Source organism: Osmerus mordax, chromosome 4, assembly GCF_038355195.1.
Source record: "Osmerus mordax isolate fOsmMor3 chromosome 4, fOsmMor3.pri, whole genome shotgun sequence".
Lineage (NCBI taxonomy): Eukaryota > Metazoa > Chordata > Actinopteri > Osmeriformes > Osmeridae > Osmerus > Osmerus mordax.
The window spans coordinates 17,798,580-17,819,624 of NC_090053.1; the positions used below are offsets into that span (position 1 = coordinate 17,798,580).

At 46.6% G+C, this 21,045-nt stretch overlaps 1 protein-coding gene across 2 annotated transcripts; it reads left to right on the forward strand.

Annotated features, from left to right (window-relative positions):
• The first annotated feature begins 399 nt into the window (after nt 1–399).
• On the forward strand, nt 400–20,764 carry nlrc5 (NLR family, CARD domain containing 5). Of its 2 annotated transcripts, none has more exons than XM_067234307.1 (49): nt 400–729; nt 2,359–2,454; nt 2,748–2,936; nt 3,152–4,290; nt 4,594–4,983; nt 5,115–5,353; nt 5,672–5,755; nt 6,033–6,116; nt 6,436–6,519; nt 6,917–7,009; nt 7,116–7,166; nt 7,286–7,315; nt 7,423–7,503; nt 7,780–7,863; nt 8,404–8,493; nt 9,177–9,233; nt 9,382–9,426; nt 9,540–9,623; nt 9,967–10,050; nt 10,163–10,252; nt 11,288–11,335; nt 11,423–11,479; nt 11,754–11,837; nt 11,927–12,010; nt 12,995–13,141; nt 13,388–13,471; nt 13,567–13,650; nt 13,800–13,889; nt 14,387–14,452; nt 14,592–14,675; nt 15,046–15,129; nt 15,224–15,310; nt 15,536–15,595; nt 15,678–15,716; nt 15,877–15,960; nt 16,474–16,557; nt 17,365–17,448; nt 17,602–17,685; nt 17,803–17,889; nt 18,113–18,196; nt 18,784–18,879; nt 18,968–19,051; nt 19,170–19,253; nt 19,446–19,529; nt 19,635–19,718; nt 19,809–19,886; nt 20,002–20,085; nt 20,171–20,254; nt 20,480–20,764. In XM_067234307.1, exons 1-49 carry the CDS (start codon nt 417–419, stop codon nt 20,559–20,561), a joined length of 5,772 nt encoding a protein of 1,923 aa, XP_067090408.1. In that variant the 5' UTR covers nt 400–416; the 3' UTR covers nt 20,562–20,764. The 2 variants fall into 2 exon arrangements, with proteins under 2 accessions (XP_067090408.1, XP_067090409.1); XM_067234308.1 differs by having other exon boundaries at nt 15,681–15,716.
• Nucleotides 20,765–21,045: the final 281 nt, after the last annotated feature.

Consider the following 21,045-nt stretch of genomic DNA (forward strand, 5'->3'; position numbering starts at 1 on the left):
TGCATTTCATTCGTTTTTTTAACCTATTTTGAACTATAGCGATGAGGCTACAAGCATCAAATGTAGTCTCATTCATTTAAAAGCGTAGGTTTGGGAAGATGTGTCCTTAACTGACCCCAAAATAGCCTATTGATGAGTCTTCCAACCGTCTAACAAACCTAAAACCGAAAGTAATCATTGTATGACGTATAGTAGCCTATTTTATTTGTCTATAGCAGGTTACAGACTACATTCATTTGCAAGCGTAGTTTTGGAAAGGTGTGTCTTTAACTGACCCAATATTGCTATGGGTCTTCCAACCACTTAACAAACCTAGAACCGAAAGTATAGTCATAGGCTATTGTATGACGTAGTATTTTATTTGTCTACTGCAAAGATCCGCAGGGGATCTGTGTTTCAGTGAATGGTTTGGGATTATGGAGGATGTAGAAGAAAATGAAGATGTTCTCGCAGTACTGGACCAGGAGGCTGTGGAGTTGGTGGACCTTCTAAGCTCTCAGGCACCCGCTGTTCTGGACACGTTATATGGTATGATGGACCACCGAACGAGGTGGCGACTGGAGAGACTTGACTTGTTGGGGCGCTTGGCTGAAATGATTAAGTACTTCAGAGCCTCCGGCCCCGCGCGCTGCAGTCAGTTTTTGGAGACGTTGTGTATGGAATGTGAGAACATCCCCATGCGTCTGGAATCTCGCCTCGTGTCTGTGGCCGGGACAACGAGTATACCAAGTAAGTATACCAAGGAACTGCTGTGCTGCGATAAGCTTTGGGCTGTTGCGTGGGAGATATTCAGGGTTTCCTTTGGTGCCATAAGTCTCGAGGCTCTTTTTGCGAGGAAGGTGGTATGTGTGGTAATGCTCAATCCTGTGTCCACCCCGGTCCGGTCCCCTAACACACTGTTACAGTTTTGCACTGTCTGCGTTTCCAGGGGATGCAGGGTGTCTTGTAGCCAATCATCGTTCAGCTCTCAGTGATCCAGGGAAACAGTAACAATTGTTTCACTGGTCAGCAGGGTCGGAATGGCCGTCGGGAGTCGGGAGATTTCCCGAACGGCCGGTCAAACGGCCATGGCATAATGCAAAAAAATAAAAATAATAATACATGGCCGTGGGCCGGTCTGCGTTTTAAAGTCCCGGGCCGTTTTTTCAGGCCCAGTCCAGACCTGCTGGTCAGTTTTGCATGCCTGTGCTGTGTCTGCATGGTAAGCACTGTGAAGCATGATCAGCTCTGGTGAAACTGTGTCTGTAATTTGGAGATTACAATAGATACATTACTCTGGTTTGTGTGGCGGTTGCCCTTGGTCCTGTCCTGTGTCTGTGTGAACACCATGACACTGCAGGGTCATATGTACCATTGTCTGTGACTCTCAGAAGTGGTGTTACCTTAAGCACATGTTAGTGTGTGTGTGCCTCTCTCCTCTCCACACAAAGTAAGTGGAGATCTAGTGTCTCAACTTGATAAGACACGAGAAAAGTTAAGAGTCCTCTGTGTGTGTAAGTATCAGTTCATTTCTGTCACAATATCTGTCTGCTCTGGTTCAAAGTTTGCATGGCTGGAGTATCACATTTAAACACATACAGGTAAAAGAGCCATGCTGTAGCCCACACATGGTCATTTACACCCTACTCATCTAAATACATCCAATAATTGTAAATTCACCTAGAGTAACAAAGTGATTGACTCTCAATGCTGAATATTGTTTTCGATCTATACACAACATACCACGTATCACTATTGATAAAAAGGATCAAGACGCACTTGTTCCGGGAGTACAACGGTACTTAGGAACGGTTCGCTTGACCCGATGTTAGTTTCCTCAAGGATCACAATGACTCTTGCTTAGAGACTTGTTGCTCTTGTGGTTAGTGGTAACTGATTTACATTTTTGGTTCTCGCTGTGATATATTGTTTTATTACTGTTGCTTGCTTTTTTCCACAGGTACACTTGCACTTATAGCTGTTCATGTTGTTTGGTTGTGACTTGTTTAACTACATGCTCTTATGGTTCTTCCCTTTGGCACTTACTTTGGTTGTTCACAATGTGTGCTTCATGTTTTGGCTACTCGCGATGTTTTTTGGCTATCTTGTTGTTATGATCAGTGACCTATGCACTTTGTAAAGCTCTCTCTTGGAAGTCGCTTTGGATAAAAGCGTCTGCTAAATGAATAAATGTAAATGTAAATGTTAATGTAAATGAAAGTGAAAGGGAGGTGGTGCAGTGGTAAATGTAAATTCGAGTTCGATGTGTTTATATTTTCATATTAGTTATATCATCCAGGAAATGTAAACTGTAATCTTGAATGCAAGCGTTTCATTGTTCTGTAATTCCCCTAACTTCCGTGTGCTCTCTGCCATCAGTGGAGACTGTTGACTGCACTTCTCACATAGTGGGGGAAGCCAACTCACTGTCTCACTCTCACACACTAGAGGGCCATGGAAAACGCCAGTGCATAGGTTCAGTACCCAGCTACGCTACTCTACTGTACTTTGCTCTTCTCTACTGTACTTTCCTCTTCTCTACTTCTACTTCACTCTATTTTACTCTACTCTACTCAATTCTACTATATTTACTCTACTGTACTCCACTTTACTTTACACAAATCTACTATTCAGCACTTAACTATACTTTACTCCACTCAATTGTACTCTAAATGCATGTGTTTTATTTTATAAATATATATTGGCATGCTCTTGCCATCATGAGCATGTGCAGTGATCATCATCCTGTGGTGTTGTTGCACCTCCAGACCATGTGGGGTGCTACAGCGCAGCAATACGGAAGATGCTGCAGCAGAGGTGGGAGAGGGCGGTGCAGAACGTGCTGACCGAGGTCTCTCTGGATGAGACCTGGGTTTCCCTGCGCCATGGCAACCCCGGCAAGCCTCGGGACAGACCAGACCGAACCCCAACCGCAGACAGAATGGACAGAACAACAGGTAGGTTGTGTGATGACCCTCCCCTCTTCTGTCTCCCTTTTTGTTACAAACCTGTGCCAGTTTGTAACAGTTGGACCAAGGACCTCAGAACCTCTTACAGTTACAGCTGTTGGTTGAAATTGTAAACAAGTAGGAAAGAACAAGGTACTCATTCAGGATTAACTCTGTTCTACTCCACTCTTCTTTTCACTACCCCTCCCTCCGTCCTCCCTCAGATATGTTGGAGGTTGAGGAGGGGATCATGGAGGACAGGGTGTCAGTTGCTTCATTTCTGGAACGTTCTGTTGGTAAGGTGGTGGTACTGCTGGGCCCAGCAGGCTCGGGGAAGACCCTCCAGATGTCGTGTGTGGGCCAGCGATGGGCCCAGGGTCTCCTCCCCTCCTACTCCCTCCTGGTTCTGCTGGAGTTCAGACAGCTGAACCTGCTGACCAGCCCTCTGTCACTGGCTGACCTGCTGCTGCAATGCTTCCTCCAGCCAGAGGGGGGCGACCCTGAGGCCAGTGCTGTACTAGACTTCATCTCAGACAATCCAGAGAGGACCTGCTGGATTCTGGACGGCTACGATGAGTTCCACTCCAAGATTCAACTGGGGGAGGAGAGGGGCAGCCAGGAGAGGGGCAGTCAGGAGAGGGGCAGCCAGGAGGGGGCGTTGGGGGGAGAAATGGAGGAGATGGGTGGGGGTCTGAACCTCTGGAGCCCTCTACCCGTGGCGAGGCTAGTGGCTGGGCTCTGTAGCCGCAGGGTACTCCCAGGATGCACTTTGCTGCTAACCTGTCGTCCACGGGACCTTGGGGACCTGGAGGAGGCTGCGGACTGCGTGGGCGAGCTGCTGGGGTTTGACCGGTGCCGTGTCAAGGAATACGCAGCAAAGTACTTCCAGGTCAGAGGTCAGGGTCAGGGCGAGGAGGCACTGAAGATGCTCCTGACTAACAGCCACCTCCTCAGCCTCTCCTACCTCCCCTCCCTCTGCCACATCTGCTGTGTTTACCTGGAACACATGCTCTGCCCTCAGGCCTCTCGTATGCACCCTCCCCAGGTTCAGCCCTCTCCCCAGGACCGCCCCCGGCCTCAGCCACCCCAATCCCACCAAACCCCCAAGCTCCCTTCCACTCTCACCCAGGTCTACCTCACTGTCCTCTGGGCACTGCTCTGCCAACGCCCTGGCAGGACCCCTCCCCCGGCCCCGTTGCACTGGCCTGGGGGACCGCCGGCCCTACATGTCTACAGGTCAGAGGTCAGGGAGCTGGGGCGCCTGGCCATGCAGGGGCTGGACAAGGGCAAAATCCTCTTCCTGTCTGATGAACTTAGTCCAAAACTTCTGGACCTTGGCTTAAGGACTGGACTTCTCTCACTGGTAGGCGTGTGTGTGTAATGTGTGTGTGTGTGTGTGTGTGTAAGCATGTGTGTATGATGTGTTTGCAAGCATGTGTGTATGGTGTGTGTGCATGATGTTTATGTAAGTGTGTGTATATAATGTGTAAGTGTATGTGTATGATGTGTGTGTATGATGTTTGTGTAAGTGTGTATATATAATGTGCAAGTGTGTGTGTATGATGTGTGTGTATGATGTGTGTGTATGATGTTTGTGTAAGTGTGTGTATATAATGTGTAAGTGTGTGTGTATGATGTGTGTGTCTCCCCTCCTCTCCTCACCCAGGTGGAGGTGACTCTGCAGAACGTTTCCAGGGGGAAGGGCTTCACCTTCACCCACCTGACCCTGCAGGAGTTCCTGTGTGCCCTCCACATCATGACCAGCGACGAGGTCAACGAGACCCAGCTGAAGAGGAAGTTCAACCTCAGAAGCCGCTGGACCACCAGAGCTGACCCCAAGACTGTCTTCACCGACTCCCTGCACCTGTACATGTGTGGGCTGGCTTCACCTGCCTGCACCCCTACTCTGGTCAGACTGGCAGAGAAGGCTGGGGCTAGGGGGAGAACTCTGTCTGGGTCTGGTTTTGGTGCTGAGACCTGCGTGAAAAAGCACCAGGCAGTGGTCCTAAAGCTGCTGAAGAGTCTTGCGGGCAACCCCAGTCTGACTGGACCCAAGGTAGGCTGGACCCTAACCCGAACCATTTCACAGATTGCACAAACAGTAGTACAACTATATATATATATATATGGTCTTTCCATTAGTTTTCTGTTAGTTTGTCAATTTTCCTTCTGTCTCCCCCTCCCCAGGTGGTGGAGTTGTACCGCTGTGTGCAGGAGACCCAGAATGTAGAGCTGGTGAGGGAGGTTGTGGGGTCACGACCCTGCATGGAGCTGAGGAACATCCGCCTGAATCCTGTCGACTTGGACGCCATCGCTTTTGCGGTGGCGTCCGCGGGAGTGGACTTCGACCTTGACTTTGGAGCATGCTCAATGGACCTGGAGTGTCTGGATATTCTACCCAGCTGTAAACACCTGCACCATCTTACGTGAGCAAGTCAACCAGTTGGTCAACCGGTCAATTGATCAATAAACTAGAAAAATCTAGCTATCATTACTAATTTCTGCAGCATTTCTGTAGAGCATTACAGCATTTCCTTCTGTGATGTGAAATATTTTTTTACTGTCATGTTGAAATTTTTTTGATTTTTATAAATGGCATTAATACTATTATTATTACATTATCTGCAGAGATACATTGCAAATCATAGATTCAGTTTAGATGCCAGCTACTATTTTGGTCAGCCAAGGAGCAGGAGAACAAGTTAGGACCATAACAGTGCTGCTTGTATCTGATGACTTTGCAGGTTTCGGGGCAGGAAGTACGATGACCGGTTTGCAGATAAGCTGTCCTCCATCCTGCCCAAGCTGCCCACACTCAGGAAGCTAGAGTGAGTTACCTCTCTGTCTGTGTTAGGCTGAAGCCCCTTTACACACCCTGTTCAAGGCGGTAAATGTCGCGCCTTAATGCCGCCTTGCGGGTATGGACACATTGGGGTTACCCCGTAGCTCAGGGGAAAAGAGCACGTACCATTAAGGCTAATGCAGTGGCCTGGGTTCGAATCCGACTGATTGCCTGCATGTCTTCCCTCCCTGCCATCCTGTCTCTTTGTAACGGTGTCTCCAACCGTGACTGTGGAACTGTGTCTGTCTAACTCCCTCCTCCAGGTTTACGAGTGCCAACCTGACTGATGTAGGAGCTGCCAGACTGAGCAAAGCTCTGGAGGAATGCCCAAATATCACTGACATCAAGTAACAATACCTCCTTTCACCACATATCACAGTGTAGACCAGCCTTTGTCAGTCCTGGTCCTCGAGCCCCCTGCCTTGTATGTTCTAGGTATTTCCCTCCTCCAACATGCCTTATTCAAATAAATGGGTCACTATAAAGCTCAGCAGAAGCCTGATAACGATCCATTCATTTGAATCAGGTGTGTTGGAGCAGGGAAAACTAAAACATGCAGGGCAGGGAGCTCTCAGGACCAGTGTTGAGAAACACTGGCATAGACATGCATACATTTTATGTTCAGGTCGGTAATCGTGAGATGGTTTGTTGTGGTGTTTGTGACAGTTTGAGTGACAACAGTCTGTCAGATGATGGGATCAGGGAGGTGGCTGAGGTCTTCTCCAGACTGCCCAACCTGGCCTCTGTCATGTGAGTTCACCTTCTCAACTGGACCCCCAGGTGGTCACCTGGAGCATAGATTGTTCAACTATTGTTAAACAACTATATTGTTCAACTGAGTTCAACTAGTTTATGCATACCTGTCTATATATGCTGCTCTTGTTTAACTACTTTAGGGGACCAAATGACCTCACAAGTATAGTAAAGCATGACAAACTTGACCTTGGGGGACCCCTTTCCTTAGCTCCATAATGCTTTTTTCAAGCACTTTAACGTTAGAACTTTGGGTTGGGACTACATTAAGGGTTAAGGTTAGGATTTTGTGGTTAGAGATAAGTTTTGAATTTGATTTGAATTGGAGTGAATGGTCAGACCCCACTACAATAGAAAACCAAACTTGTGTGTATGTGTGTCTTTGGGTTTTCAGGCTGGGGGGTAAGAACAGCTGCTCTTTGGGAAGCGTCCTTGCGGTTCTAGAGAAGACCAGTTCCTCTGCCAACCTCGAAAGCATTTATGCAGAGTAAGCATCACTTAATTGCTTCCTCTTTTCTAGACCAATGGGAAACCTCTCTAATTGTCACTGTGAAACCACACTCGAGCTGTCTGGTTTACTTTTCTGTTTGCAGTGGTAAGAAGGAGATCAAGGTCGTGTTCTCCCTGAAGTCAAGCATCAGCAGGTAGGTTGTAGTAAAAACCAGAGGAATCCTCCTTCATGCTTCTCTCACACCAGCAGTACACATCACATCTATGAAACACGGCCGTTCCTGACCTCAACCCTCTCTTTGTTCCCGTGAAGCCATAAGGACACACCTGGACTCACCATCAGGTAAGAGTAAACACCAACACAGTTCCAGTACAGAGCCTGGATGCTGGGATGTAGATGTTCCTGTCTGTACTCTCTAAGCCTGGGCTCTTCCTCCCTGCCTGCGACAGACTGCTGAACCAGAAGATGACCGGGCAGCAGGTCTTAAGACTGTGTGAGCTCCTGGCCAGCTTCCCCCTCTCCGTCCTGGAGTAAGTCCACGTTCTCTCTCTGCCCATTACAAATGTTGCATTGTGAAACTTTATATGATGATCAAATTTATATATCTATATATATATATAAAGGACATGGTCATTGGTATTGCCGCTAAATGCAGTTCATATGGTATTTTTTTAATGTATTTATTAATTCATGAATTTGTTCCAACATTTCTAATACTGTAGGAAACGCATACAAAACAGACACATAAAGGAACAGTCTGTCAGGTGGTAGAGAATGTTTGTTGTGTGTTTCCCTGGCTCTGTTAGTCTGTCAGGTGGTCTGTGGGAGGAGAACAGTCTGCAGGCCCTGACTGGAGCTCTGCAGCAGCTGTCCATCGCACAGAGTCTCCTGTAAGGCCAGGCTCAGCCACCGCATCACACAGTACTGCTCAGTATCACAGTGCATATACTGTATTCAGTAATACACACAGTACTGCTCAGTATCACAGTGCATATACTGTATTCAGTAATACACACAGTACTGCTCAGTATCACAGTGCATATACTGTATTCAGTAATACACACAGTACTGCTCAGTATCACAGTACATATTACAGTAATACATACAGTACATATTATTTTATTACATACATTACATATGACAGTACTCAGTAATACATACAGTACTCAGTAATACAATAGATATTATAGTATATACATGAATACATACAGTACATTTTAGAGTACTCAGTAATACTGTACATATCAAAGTGTACATCCAGTACAAATCCAGTGAGACCCACCATATCACAGCACTCAATAAATGTGACATGACATATATTGCATGTGAATAGTATGGCTATGTAATGTAATGGGAAGTAATGGGATGTATAATGAATGTTATGATTTCCGAGGCATGTAACAGGAGATGTTTGTGGTTGTGTTGAACAGTCTGAACGACAGCTCACTGTCTGTGGACGAACTGCTGGCCATGACCTCACTTCTGTCCCAGTGTCCCAATGTGGTGAAGATAGACATCAGGTACAAAAACACACACAGGCACGCTCACACACACACACACCAACACACACACTTCCTCATTCTCAGAAGCGTTCTGGAACTTTCTGTAATCAGAGGGCTTTCTTTTGTGTCCAGGCAAGCCACTGCATGAGAGACGCTGTAATCACAGCCTGGGGTGTAGGATTGGTTCGAACGTTGGTGGGGGGATGACAAACATATTTTTTATCATCTACATACTTTGATCATCCTACATGCTAATGCTACCCCTGCTCTATTGCTAATTACTCCTGTGATCACAGCACCTCAATGGCACTGTGCTTCTGCAGACTGCACACTTTCACATACCGTAGAAGCTGTAGTGTGTTGTGGGTGACTCACTGACACTGCTTCTGTTTATGATCATCTAACCAGGGACTTGGTCTACCTAGGCTGTACCTTGCACTCAATTAAAATGAATAGTATTGTATCGCCCATTTTTACGAGCAACGTCACAAAGGGATTCGCATACGGCCTTAGAACGACACCTAAACCTCAAGGGAGACAGGGAAAAACTCCCAGGGAAATTTAGGGGGGTAAAAACCTTGAGAGGAGCAGTTCAGTGAGGGGTCCCCTCCTCTAGAGATGGTTGGTGATTCAGAGAGGTGCAGACCAAAGGCTGAACACAATTACTAGCTCCTGTCTGTCTGTTTGTCCCTTCTGTCCAGGCTACCAGTCCATGTGTCCGTGGAGTTCTCTGGAAGCAGACAGACACACAACCCTGGGTAGGAACCCACCGACCCGTCCCCATATTACAACACTAGTCCAATAAGCCGACTACTAAACAGTCCATCTTAGATTTTGTAAGACCTTTTTAATGCAATGCATGAATGGTTGATATTAGTGTTCAGTGTTTGATTCCCTGACTTTCAGAGATGAGACAGAAGCCACAGGTGTGGAGGTGGGCAGGAAACTCCGGTAAGTTCTCTCCATGCCTCTCCACCTGACGCATGTGTCGTTTCAATGATGACATCATAAATATGATGATGACTCATGATGTCCCCCGTCCTGCTGGGCCACCGTACGTTCAGCATGCAGGGCTGTGGCCTCCTCCCCTCTCACCTGGAGTGCCTGACTGACAGTCTGGTGCGATGCTCTGACCTCGCGCTGCTGGAGTAAGGCACACACACAAACTCACATATACACACTCACATACATACACACACACTCACACCTTTACACGTACACACTTACACACATACTGTATACACACACACACAATACACATACACACTCACACACACTCACTCGCTCACACATACACATATATACAGTCACTCACTCTCACACACACGCACACACACACACACTCACAAGCACATACACACACATAAACACACTCACATGTGTAACACAGTATTAAGCAATGGCATAATGTCGGATCTTATTTGCATATTTGATGACTCCTCTCCACCCCCCCCCTCTCTCTCTCTCTCTCTCTGTCTGTGTCTCTATCAGTCTTTCTCGTAACTCCCTAGGTACCGAAGGTCTACGGGTGCTCTTGGATCTCCTTCCTCAGCTCAGCACCATACAGCAGATACAGTAAGACAGTCCTGTGACCTAACCCACCCTCACACAGTCTCTCTCCTCCGGTCACCACTCGGAGTCATGGTCGAGTTGGTCTGCAGTGTCAGGTGCTGTTGTTGTTTTTCAGCCTCGGTGAGAATGACGTCAGCATGGAGGGTGTATCCCTGCTGGCTGGGGCCCTCTGCTCACAAAGAAACCTGTCTGAAGTCTGTGTCAGGTAAACTCATGCGGCAATGTGTTCTCTTACTTTCCAGGCCCCCTATGTGGTCAGTCGTTGAAAACTGACAATCTGTTTTTTATATATATATTTTTTTATATAGCGCCAGATCACAAAATAAGTAATTTAAGGTTACCTTTCCTATAAAACAGGTCTATAGCTTGCTCTTTTATGAAACAAACTAAATGGCCTTATGTTATTTATCTTATTTACAAGACGGCATGTCATTTCTGTCTCTAGATGGTCGGTCCCCCCCCCCCGCCGCCCCCGCCCCCCCCCCCCCCCCCCTGTAAACAAAGCTGTAAACCTAGGGGAGACACTGTAGTATGTCCATGCGTAGCAAAATCCATTGTTATGTCTACAAAATTATTTTTGATATAGTATAAGTTTAGCTAGCTTGCAAATCCTGAGGATAGCCTACCGAAGTTGAATTAGCCAATGTCGTTAGCGATGCTAGCTATTGTTGGTTTTCTAGCTGTATATAACATTTCACTGGGTCTTGCAGCTGTTTGATTTACTGAAATGATTATGAAATGTTATGTTCTACTAGCCCTTTGCCTACTTTAGCAAGTCACTGTATTTCCAAGCCCTGATAGTGTAACTTAGACGACACAGTAAATAATTCCTCTTTCCATTCCTCTTTCAATAAGCCCCCATTCCAGTGTTGAGCATTAAATTAGCTGCACGGTCTGTAGAGAACTTGGGAAGAAGCCACTTTTTTTGTTCTAAAAACGGCTATAAGCAGCTTCGAAATATAAGCTGTACAACCACGGTTTTATTTCCGAAAAATAAGGTACACTGATTTGCTGCTGTGCAGAAGTTTTGAAACATCTGTGTTCTGCTTGGTCATACGCATCCAAACAGACCCAAACATTTCTACGTTTTCTTTCTATGTCGTTATTCCAGACATGAAATGAAAATGTATGTGGTCAAACGCAGTTATAGATTGCACTGAGAAGTGACGCACAGGCTGTGAAAATACGCTGTAGGGTAAACGTCCAGTTAAACTCCAACCATCTCGTCTCCCTCCAACAGTGATGGAGGGAAGAAGATTGTGCTCCTGAAGTTTCTCCCCAGTACAGGGTTAGTACAGCAGTCCTCCTCACCCTCCACGCCACACACACACACACACACACACACACAACAGTAACTGGTCTTCTGCCCTTCCAGACAACAGCCCTCAGACCCCAGGAGCTCAGGTGGTCTGGACCAGGGGAAGAAACTCGGGTAGGATACCACCTTATTCAAGATCCTGCCCTCTCAATTCAATTCAATATGCTTTCTTGGCATGAATGTTCAGGTGAAGCAATGTTGGTAAAGCAGTCCCCAGTGAGGGGACAACACATGGTAATTGTTAACACGTCATGTTACTCTCTCTCTTCCACTCTCTGTATATCTCTCACTCTCCCTCCTCTCTGTCTCCCTCCCTCCCTCTCTCTCTCTTCCTCTCTCCCTCCTTCTCTCCCTTTCTCCCTCCATCCCTCCCTCCCTCCTGTTCCAGGGTGACCTCCAGTGCTCTGAAGGCTTCAGATGTGACCAACCTTTGCAGGAAGCTACTGCATTGTCCCAGCCCCCTGGAGATAGAGTGAGCTAACGGGCCATTTCTGTCTGTGTGTGACATCCATGTACAGCTTCTTCTTCCGCAGGCCTTTTGAACTCGTTCTTTCCTGTCAGTTTGTCTCACACGTCTCTGAAGGATGAGGCTGTAGGCTCGCTGCGGACGTTCCTGCCCCGGATGACAACCCTACACACGCTCAAGTGAGGCCCGTCTCTCGAAAGATCGATTCAGAACGATGACTCATTCTTCTCAACGACCTTTATCAATCTCGGTCCTGGGACCCTCCCTGCCCTGCAGGTTTTTAGATGTTTCCCTGGTCCAACACAGCTGGCTAAAATGAATGGGTCGTTACCAGGCTGACATTTACATTTAATAATTTAGCAGACGCTTTTATCCAAAGCGACTTCCAAGAGAGAGCTTTACAAAAGTGCATAGGTCACTGATCATAACAACAAGATAGCCCCAAACATTGCGGGTAGCCAAAACATAAGCATACATTGTGAAAAAACTGTGCCAAAGGGAAGAACCATAAGAGCATGTAGTTAAACAAGTTACAATTAAACAAGTGCAAGAGTGTACCTGTAGAAATGCAATCAACAGTAAAATATTTCACAGCGAGTACAATAATTTTAAATCAGTTACAACTAACCAACAAGAGCAACAAGTCTCTCAATAAGAGTCATTGTGATCCTGGAGGAAACTAGCATCAGGTCCAACAAATCATTCCTAAGTACCGTTGTATTCCTGGAACAAGTGCGTCTTCAGCCTTTTCTTGAAGGTGGGGAGACAGTCAGTGTCTCTAATGTAGGTGGGGAGTTGATTCCACCATTGGGGGGCCAGACAGGAGAAGAGCTTGGGTTGGGACCGGGCGCTCTTGAGCAGTGGGACCACCAGACGGTTGTCAGAAGAAGACCGTAGGTGGCGGGTGGGGGTGTAAGGCTGGAGGAGAGACTTGATGTAGTCGGGTGCAGTCCCGTTCACCGCTCGGAAGGCTTCTGCAGAGCTTGATGATGACCCATTCATTTGAAGCAGGTGTGTTGGAAGCAGGGAAACATCTAGAACATGCAGGACAGTGGACCACCAGGATTGAGGTAGACTGGTCTAGTGTTCCTGCATTATCCCTATCATGAACATCACTCAAACATCTCCCCTCTCAACTCCTCAACCTTCCATTCGTCTCACAGTCTCAGCCACGCCCACATGTCCATCAATGGAGCGCTGCTATTGGTCAGCTGTCTGGGAGACTGCCAGCGGGTCAGAGAGGTGGATCTCAGGTGTCAGGGAGAGTCCTTCATCCGGCTGGGCGAGAAGACAGACAGATGTTCCTGCAGGTGAGCGCTTTCCCACAGGGATGATTCACATAGGTTAGACTGTCTCTATGCTGGATTGACCACCTGTTTTTTGACTTTCTCTGTGTGTGTGTGTGTGTGTGTGTGTTTGTCTTTCTGTGATCTGTCTCTTTGTGTGTGCCTGTCTGTGTTTGTCTTTCTGTGTGTGTGTGTGTGTGTGTGTGTGTGCGCGTGTGTGTTTATCTGTGTGTGTCTGTCCATATGTGTTTTGTGTATGTGTGTGTACAGGTTATCTCAGTACTCTCTGAGCTGTGCCGACGTGAAAAAGCTGTCTGGCATTTTGCAACAGTGCCCCAACCTGTCTGACTTGGAGTGAGTGTGTTTCCACACACACATACATACACACACACGTATACATATACACCCACACATACATGGATACTGAGCCAGTCTTTACCCTGCTGTAGTTTATCCAGTAACCTACTCAAGGATGAGGGCGTGAAGAAGTTTGTGGAATATCTTCCGAAGTTGCGGATTGCCAGCTCTGTCAGGTAAGACTGAACACACAACATCACACACGTAACCCATGTTGGACTTGGCATTGGACATACCTAAAGCTAGCTTTTTAGCTAGGGTTTGTTGTAGCTCTAGATTGGACAGGTTTATCTGGGAGACCAAGCTCGTCCTTTTCTCAATGCAGCCTGAATGATAACAGACTGAGCAAGCAAGGTGCACTCCATCTGGTCAGTGCCATCCTCAGCTGTGCCCGGGTTTCCTTGGTAGAACTCAGGTGGGTTCTATTCAATTCAATTCAATTGGCTTTGTTAGCATTAAGGAACAAATGTTCATATTGCCAAAGCAACGGTGGAGCCACAGAAACCGTATTCATATCATTACTATGGACATCGGTATACTATTACAACTATTACTATAACAACCAAACATGGCAAGTTCTAATGTTTCCATCTTAAAGGCAGGGTCGGTAATGTTGTTAAGACACACGTTTTGACATATTTGCATTTCACATCCTGATAGCAACTTGGGGTACTTGTCTGTCTGTCTACTTACCTCCAGGCAGTAGTCAAAGCAGTGCGTTCATGTATTATGGAGGAGTGGCTTTGAATGGAGGGGGTGGGATATTTTGGTTTGACTCCTTTCAAACCAAACTCAAGCCAAAATTGCTAGGTCGCAAAAACATAGCGATCCTGCCTTTAACGTTCAATCTCTTTAGTGAGCATCACCAAAACCTGTGATTCTGTATTCTCCTCTGTTGGGTCTAATCTGTAGTTTGGGGTCTGAAGAGAGATTGTTAATCCGCTTTCAAACAGACAACCACTGTGGTCAAACTTTGAGGTAGGAGGTGATACAAACACACTCAATGCAGCCGTTTTTGCGGCTGTTGACACAGCTTGCATAAATACATATGCATAAATCCATTTCCTACATGACTCACCCCACTTTAACCACCTGATTTCCACATCTGTCACTGCAGTCTGAACGCCTGCAGCTTCCAGGCAGGCCAGCTCAGCAGACTTGACGAGATCCTGTGCAGCTGTGCCTCGCTTGAGAAACTAGAGTGGGTGTAGTGTGTCCAAAAACACCTCAGCATTACAGTACATTGTATATTGTGTTGTCATTAGGTCATCCAGTGTTTCTGCGTGTGTGCGCGCGTATGCACGAGCGTGTGTGTTCTTCTGTGTGCGGATGTGTGCGTGTGTGTGTGTGTGGGTGGGTGGGTGGTTGGTTGGAGCAGGTTCTCTAATAATACGCTGCCGACAGGAAGTCTACTGGGTCTGCGGACCTGTCTGGCGCAACAGGCCTCATTGCACACACTGGAGTGAATACCACACACACAAGAAACACATGCAAATACACGCACACACAATGCCCACACTAACTTAAAACAAAGTACCGTTTGCCTGTGTGTGTGTGTGTGTGTGCCGTAGGCTGAGGGACAATGGTCTGGGTATGCAGCAGGTGATGGGTCTGGTGGAACAGCTGAGTTGTGACCACAGACAGCGCTCCGTAAGGTAAAGAGGATATGACATAAGGTAATGCAAATATGAACGTCCTGTATGTGTGTGTGTGTTAAAATAAGCATGTGTTTGTTGTGTGCTCTGTCAGTGTTAAGGAGCACTGGGTCGGTGCACAGACCGCTGTTGAGCTGGTGTCATCCTGCCTGGAGCTGAACCCCAACATACACATCCTCAGGTGACACTGAGGGATCAGCAAGCACACACACACACACACACAAACACACACACCTCTACACACACACACACCTGCACACACACCTCTACACACACCTACACACACAGATCTACATGCATACACGCACCTACACGCACACACAATCACACACACACAATCAAACACAACTATACGCACAAACACGCACAAACACACCAAAAAATAAACCCTGGCCTTCATCTGCAGGGTGAACCACTCCACACTCCACATCACCCTGGAGGACAAGACAGAGTTCTACCGGGCCAGGTAACGTCTTCAGAGCACAGAACAGCCATGTTCATAGGTGATTTATGAAGCTAAGGCTAACATTTGTTGTTTTTTGTTTCAGCAGAGGGTCTTCTGGCTGTTTGCCTGTGGTCCAAATCAGGTGGGAGAAGTTTTCTGGCATGTTCTGTAAACAGGGGACATTGTAATACAGTGGTCTGACCAAACACTTCTGTCTGTTTTTGTGTGTGTGTGTGCTTGTACATGTGTGTGCATTTGTGTGTGTGTGCATTTGTGTGAGTGTGGGTGTGTGTGCGCTCCAGCCTGGTTGACAGTGCAGAGTCAACGCTCCACCTAGAGGCCATGAGCAGCGTTCTCCAGAGGTGTGCTTTCCTGCAGGATCTGCTGTGAGTAGGACGACATGAGTGCTGGCTCTCCATTAGACTAGATCACAACACATTCATTTTGATTGTGTATCAAGTTATATGTAAGAATACATGAATAACTCATAAAACTAACAGCTAATTCTATGAGAATTTTTACGATCAATCTTATCAGTATATCCCTATCCAGAAATATGTGAAAAGGAGTATAAAGAAGCAGACAGTATAGAAGTATGTCAAACGTAATGTTTACCCTATTTACCGTTATTAATTATTATTTACACATACATAATCAACGTGCTCCTCCAGCAACAACGCATCATGATCAACAACTTTATAAATAATGGATCGATCATTTCAACAACATCCAAACTTTTTTTTAACTCAAAACATCAATCAAACATAATTTTTTTGAAGAAATGTAAGAAACACAATCAGGGTGCAAATGCCCATCCAACAACGTTCCAGTAACCATGTCAGGCTTTCCAGTGTTTTCTGTGTGAAACGTGAGTTGTGTTGTTGCCCTCCTGTCTGTAGTCTGTCTGGCTGCAGCCTGGGTAGAGAGGGGGTAAAGGTGCTCTGCTCCGCCATGCCCTTCCTGGCCCGTCTCACTACACTCAGGTAAGACTGCTCTGTGTGTCGATTTCTGTGTGTTTCTGCATCTGTGTACCGTATTTTTCGGACTATAAGTCGCTCCGGAGTATAAGTCGCATCAGTCAAAAAATGCGTCATGGAGAGGAAAAAAACATATATAAGTCGCACTGGACTATAAGTCGCATTTATTTAGAAATGTATTTAACAAAATCCGAGACCAAGAACAGACATTTTATCTGGAAAGGCAAGTTATTCAACTACACAATAGCACACAGAACAACAGGCTGAATAGGTGTCCGGTATGTTAACGTAACACATTAACAGTTATTCAGCTACACAATAGCATAAAGAACATACCTGGGAGGCTGAATAGGCTAAATTAACATAACAAGCTAGCAAGTCCAACAAGCAAGTTACCGGTAAACTAGTTCACCAAGCTCCCAATCTCATTCCACATCACTGAATCCGTTGAACTCGTTGGTTCATGTCAGTAAATATGAATTAACATTTAAAAACATGTTAAATTATATATATTTTGATATATAAGTCGCACCTGACTAAGTCGCAGGAACAGCCAAACTATTTTAAAAAGTGCGACTTATAGTCCAGAAAATCTGTGTATCTGTGTGTGTATTGGTGTGTCTTTGTGTGTGTCCCCCTTTGTGTGTGTGTGTGTGTGTGCGTCTTTGTATGTGTGTGTCTTTGTTTGTATGTGTGTGTGTGTGGTGTCTGGCAAGCTCCCCACCAGGTTCTGACACAGGTTCTCATAGACAGTTTCTTCTGCCATATGGATGGCTGAGATGTTAATCTACGCGCGTCTCTCCCTCTCTCTAGTCTGGACTCTAAAGAAATGTGTGAGGATGTGGTGATTCTCCTGGCTGAGGGGCTACTGCACACCAAGACCTTACACAACCTGAAGTAATAAACACCTCATACTATAAGTATTCAAGTAGTCAACTAATGTTCTAGACTGACCCTGTTCCTGTTTGGTCTGTGTGTTCCACCTCTAGTGGTTCTGCAGCAGTCATTGTACAGTATGATGATGATGATGTCCTCTCCTGTCTCTGCCAGGCTGACTGGTCATGTGATCTCAGACATAGGAGTTGAGGCCCTGGTCCGGGCCCTCAGGGGCCTGCCTGCTCTGACATCATTGGAGTAAGTGTAGTGGAGGTGGTTTAGACACCCATCGTGAAACAATATGTTGCATGCCACTTTGGCAGCTGAATGTGTTTAATGATTGACTGTATTATTACCTCTTCTCCCGCCCCATAGTCTTTCTCTGTGTTCTGGTTGGACGGCCGCAGGGGGGGTGGAGCTTATGAGCGGACTGGGACAGTGTGTCTTCCTACAGTATATCAGGTAACACACGCACAACCACACACACAGCCACATACACACACAAGCATATACTCTACACATACAGCCACGTCACAAACAGACACATCCATGCAGACATAGAATCACATACACATACTGTACACAAAAAAACACAAACACACACACACAACCACACACACACAACTGCATATGTATACATGTACACCAGGAGCATGACCGGTGTCTGTGTTCTTCCTTTCTCCAGCCTGGACTTTGTCTCTCTGGATGAGCAGAGCCTCTCCCGCCTGGCCCAGCATCTCCCTCACCTCTCCTCTCTCAGGACGCTCAAGTGGGTCTAACGTACAGTACGGTAGAATACATGTTATGGCTCAGTTCAGCTGAATCACCCTCTGTGGTCTTGTTTGTGTCAGAATAGGAGAAGGACTCAAATGCTAAATTGATTGTCAGGGTGGAGTTTACTCAAAACACAAGAAAAGCTCATCCAGAAAACAGGGGTTGGGTCAGGAAAAAGGCAACAGGCAGACACGGAACTGCAGAGCAGGCTCAGGTAACCACTCAAACGGACTGGCAAACCGGGTAGAGCTGTACCGTTAAGGCTAAGGCTGTAACACGGGGGCCTGGGTTCAGAGCCAGAGGGAGCCAGGGAACTTTCTCTCCCTGCTTTCCTGTCTGTCTTCCACTGTCTCTACATAAAAAAGGAGCAGAGAAACAGAGAGGGAATGGATAACGCAGGAGATAGTGAGGAACTAGGTGAAGCTGATAATGAATTTGCTAATGGTGACAAGAGAAGGGTGTGGCAAAGAAGGAGAAATGGAAGCAGGAGGCAGGACTAGGAGTCACATGGAACCTGTAAACAAAGAAATGAAAACATACACTGAAATTTAGCCAGCAGGACTGACTGTTTGTGTTTCCTAGTCTGAACAATGTGATGGTGAGGAGCTCATCAGAAGACCAGGCTGTTGTGCTCCTCTTGGCCTCTCTGAAGGGACTCACATACCTCGAGGAGATAGAGTGGGTTCAACACACTACACACACACAGACAAGAACACTCACACACACTCCGGTACAGCCCTCAGTGTCCTGTGCGTGGGTCCTGCAGGTTGGACTGTTTGAGGATGGGTGATGGAGGAGTGGAGGAGCTGACCAGACATGTGACCGCCTGGGCTCAGCTGAGAAAACTCAGGTAGGACCTTCTGCCTCCAGCTGACCTCCAGCCTCGAGTGGGAGGAGGGTCATCTCCTTTAGAATACAAACAGTACTCTGTGTGTGTGTGTGTACCTGTGTGTGTGTGTCCTCCTCAGGCTGTCCCAGAACCTTGTTAGTGACCAGGCAGGGGACAAGCTGCTCCAAGCTCTGTCTTCCTGTTCACACCTCCAGGAATTGCAGTAAGAGCACAGATACACAACACGGATACATATTCTGACACACTGTCAATACTGTAGATTGTCTTAGAATTTTAATTCTACAAACAGTCAGATCCTGCTTTGTAGCTGAGACTGTATTCTAGAATGTTCTATTGTGTTCTGGATTGTCCAGGGGGCATCTAGTGTGTTCTAGAATGTTCTGTTGTGTTCTAGATTGTCCAGGAACAGCCTCGGTGTGGCTAGTGCTGCAAGGATAGCCCAGGTTCTACCCTCCCTTACGCACATTACAGTTCTAGAGTAAGTCTACTGCTTTACAACCCTCCCCTGTCTCTGATTCTACCAAAGACTGGTCTTATGTATTCTGATTTAATATCCCAAACTGTCTTCCTGTGTGTCTGTCAGTCTGTCAGAGAACAAGTTTGGTGCCGAGGGATCTGCCAGCCTTTCCAAAGCCCTGGTCTCCATGAAGAGCCTGGTCAAGCTACAGTAAGATGAAAGCCTGCTGGGTTTTGTTCTCTCCTCCTCTAGTCTCTAGTAACATGGCATGTGTCTAACCTGTCTGGTGTTGTGTTCCAGCCTGACCTCCATAGGAACCCCAGACCTCGCTAGCCTGGCTGCCAGCCTGGATCACTGTGTTTCTGTACAGGATGTGAGGTAATAACAGAACAGGAAGTCACTTCACTCAATGTCACTGGAATGGTTGTTTAGGATGTTTCCTTATCATTAAGCCTACTGGATTAACCTGCTTTTATCTGTCTTTTTGTCACAGTTTGGCATGGAATGGTTGTCAGGATGACGTCGCTGTAGAGCTAGCCAATGTTCTGCCTAGGTGTCTGAAGCTACAGAGATTGGAGTGAGTCCCTTTTCTTGACACACTGACGAGATCCGAATTTCAGGGTTAGAGGCGTCAAGGCTGTTTTGTCTTTGTTCATTTCCAGCATGGAGGCAAATGACATCAGCATTGCTGGAGCAGAGACTCTGGTCAGAAGCTTGAAATCCTGCCCCTCTCTCCAGCTGCTCAGGTCAGCTCTGCCTGGTCGCTGTCATCACTCCTGAACTCCTTGCCTGAACCAGCAAACACCACATTTTATATTATCATATAGCAATCAGTAGAACAGTATGGTGATAACTGCCTGTCTCCTCTCTCTCCTCCTGTGTGTGGATGTGTGGGGTTGTGTGTGTGTTTGTGGTTGTGTGTGTGTGTGGTTGTGTGTGTGTGTGTGTGGGTGTTCGATATGTATGACTAGGTTGTGGAAGAACAGGATTTCTCAAAGTGACGCTTGTAGGCTCACACAGAAGGACCAAAGAGTGAACTTCTCATCAACATGAGAGCCTGTCTGTCTGTTAGCCTTTCTGTCTGTCTGTTAGCCTTTCTGTCTGTCTGTTAGCCTTTCCATCTGCCTGTCTGTTAGCCTGTCTGTCTGCCTGTCTGTTAGCCTGTCTGTCTGTATGTATGTATGTAATTACACCTGTATGTATATTTGTTTGTATGTATGTCTGTATGCACTGGCAAATCCAAGGAGTTGCAAAGGGGTCAGATGGCTGAGCGGTTAGGGAGTCGGGCTATTAATCAGAAGGTTGTTGGTTCGATTCCCGGGCCGTGCAAAATGACGTTGTGTCCTAGGGAAAGGCACTTCACCCTACTTGTCTCGGGGGAATGTCCCTGTACTTACTGTAAGTCGCTCTGGATAAGAGCGTCTGCTAAATGACTAAATGTAAATGCAAAGGGTGTCAGCTTCCACCCCAGCAAAAAAAGACTTGCCACCCCAATCTCCCCATGCTAAAATATACGTATATATATATATTTTTTTTA

Bases quoted from the DNA above. Each gene is read 5' to 3' on its own strand.
- nlrc5 (XM_067234307.1), top strand. From the start codon at position 417: ATGGAGGATGTAGAAGAAAATGAAGATGTTCTCGCAGTACTGGACCAG. The intron at 730-2,358 runs GTAAGTATACCA...CTCTGCCATCAG, and splicing joins CGGGACAACGAGTATACCAA to TGGAGACTGTTGACTGCACT. The intron at 19,254-19,445 runs GTAAGAGCACAG...GTTGTGTTCTAG, and splicing joins TCACACCTCCAGGAATTGCA to ATTGTCCAGGAACAGCCTCG.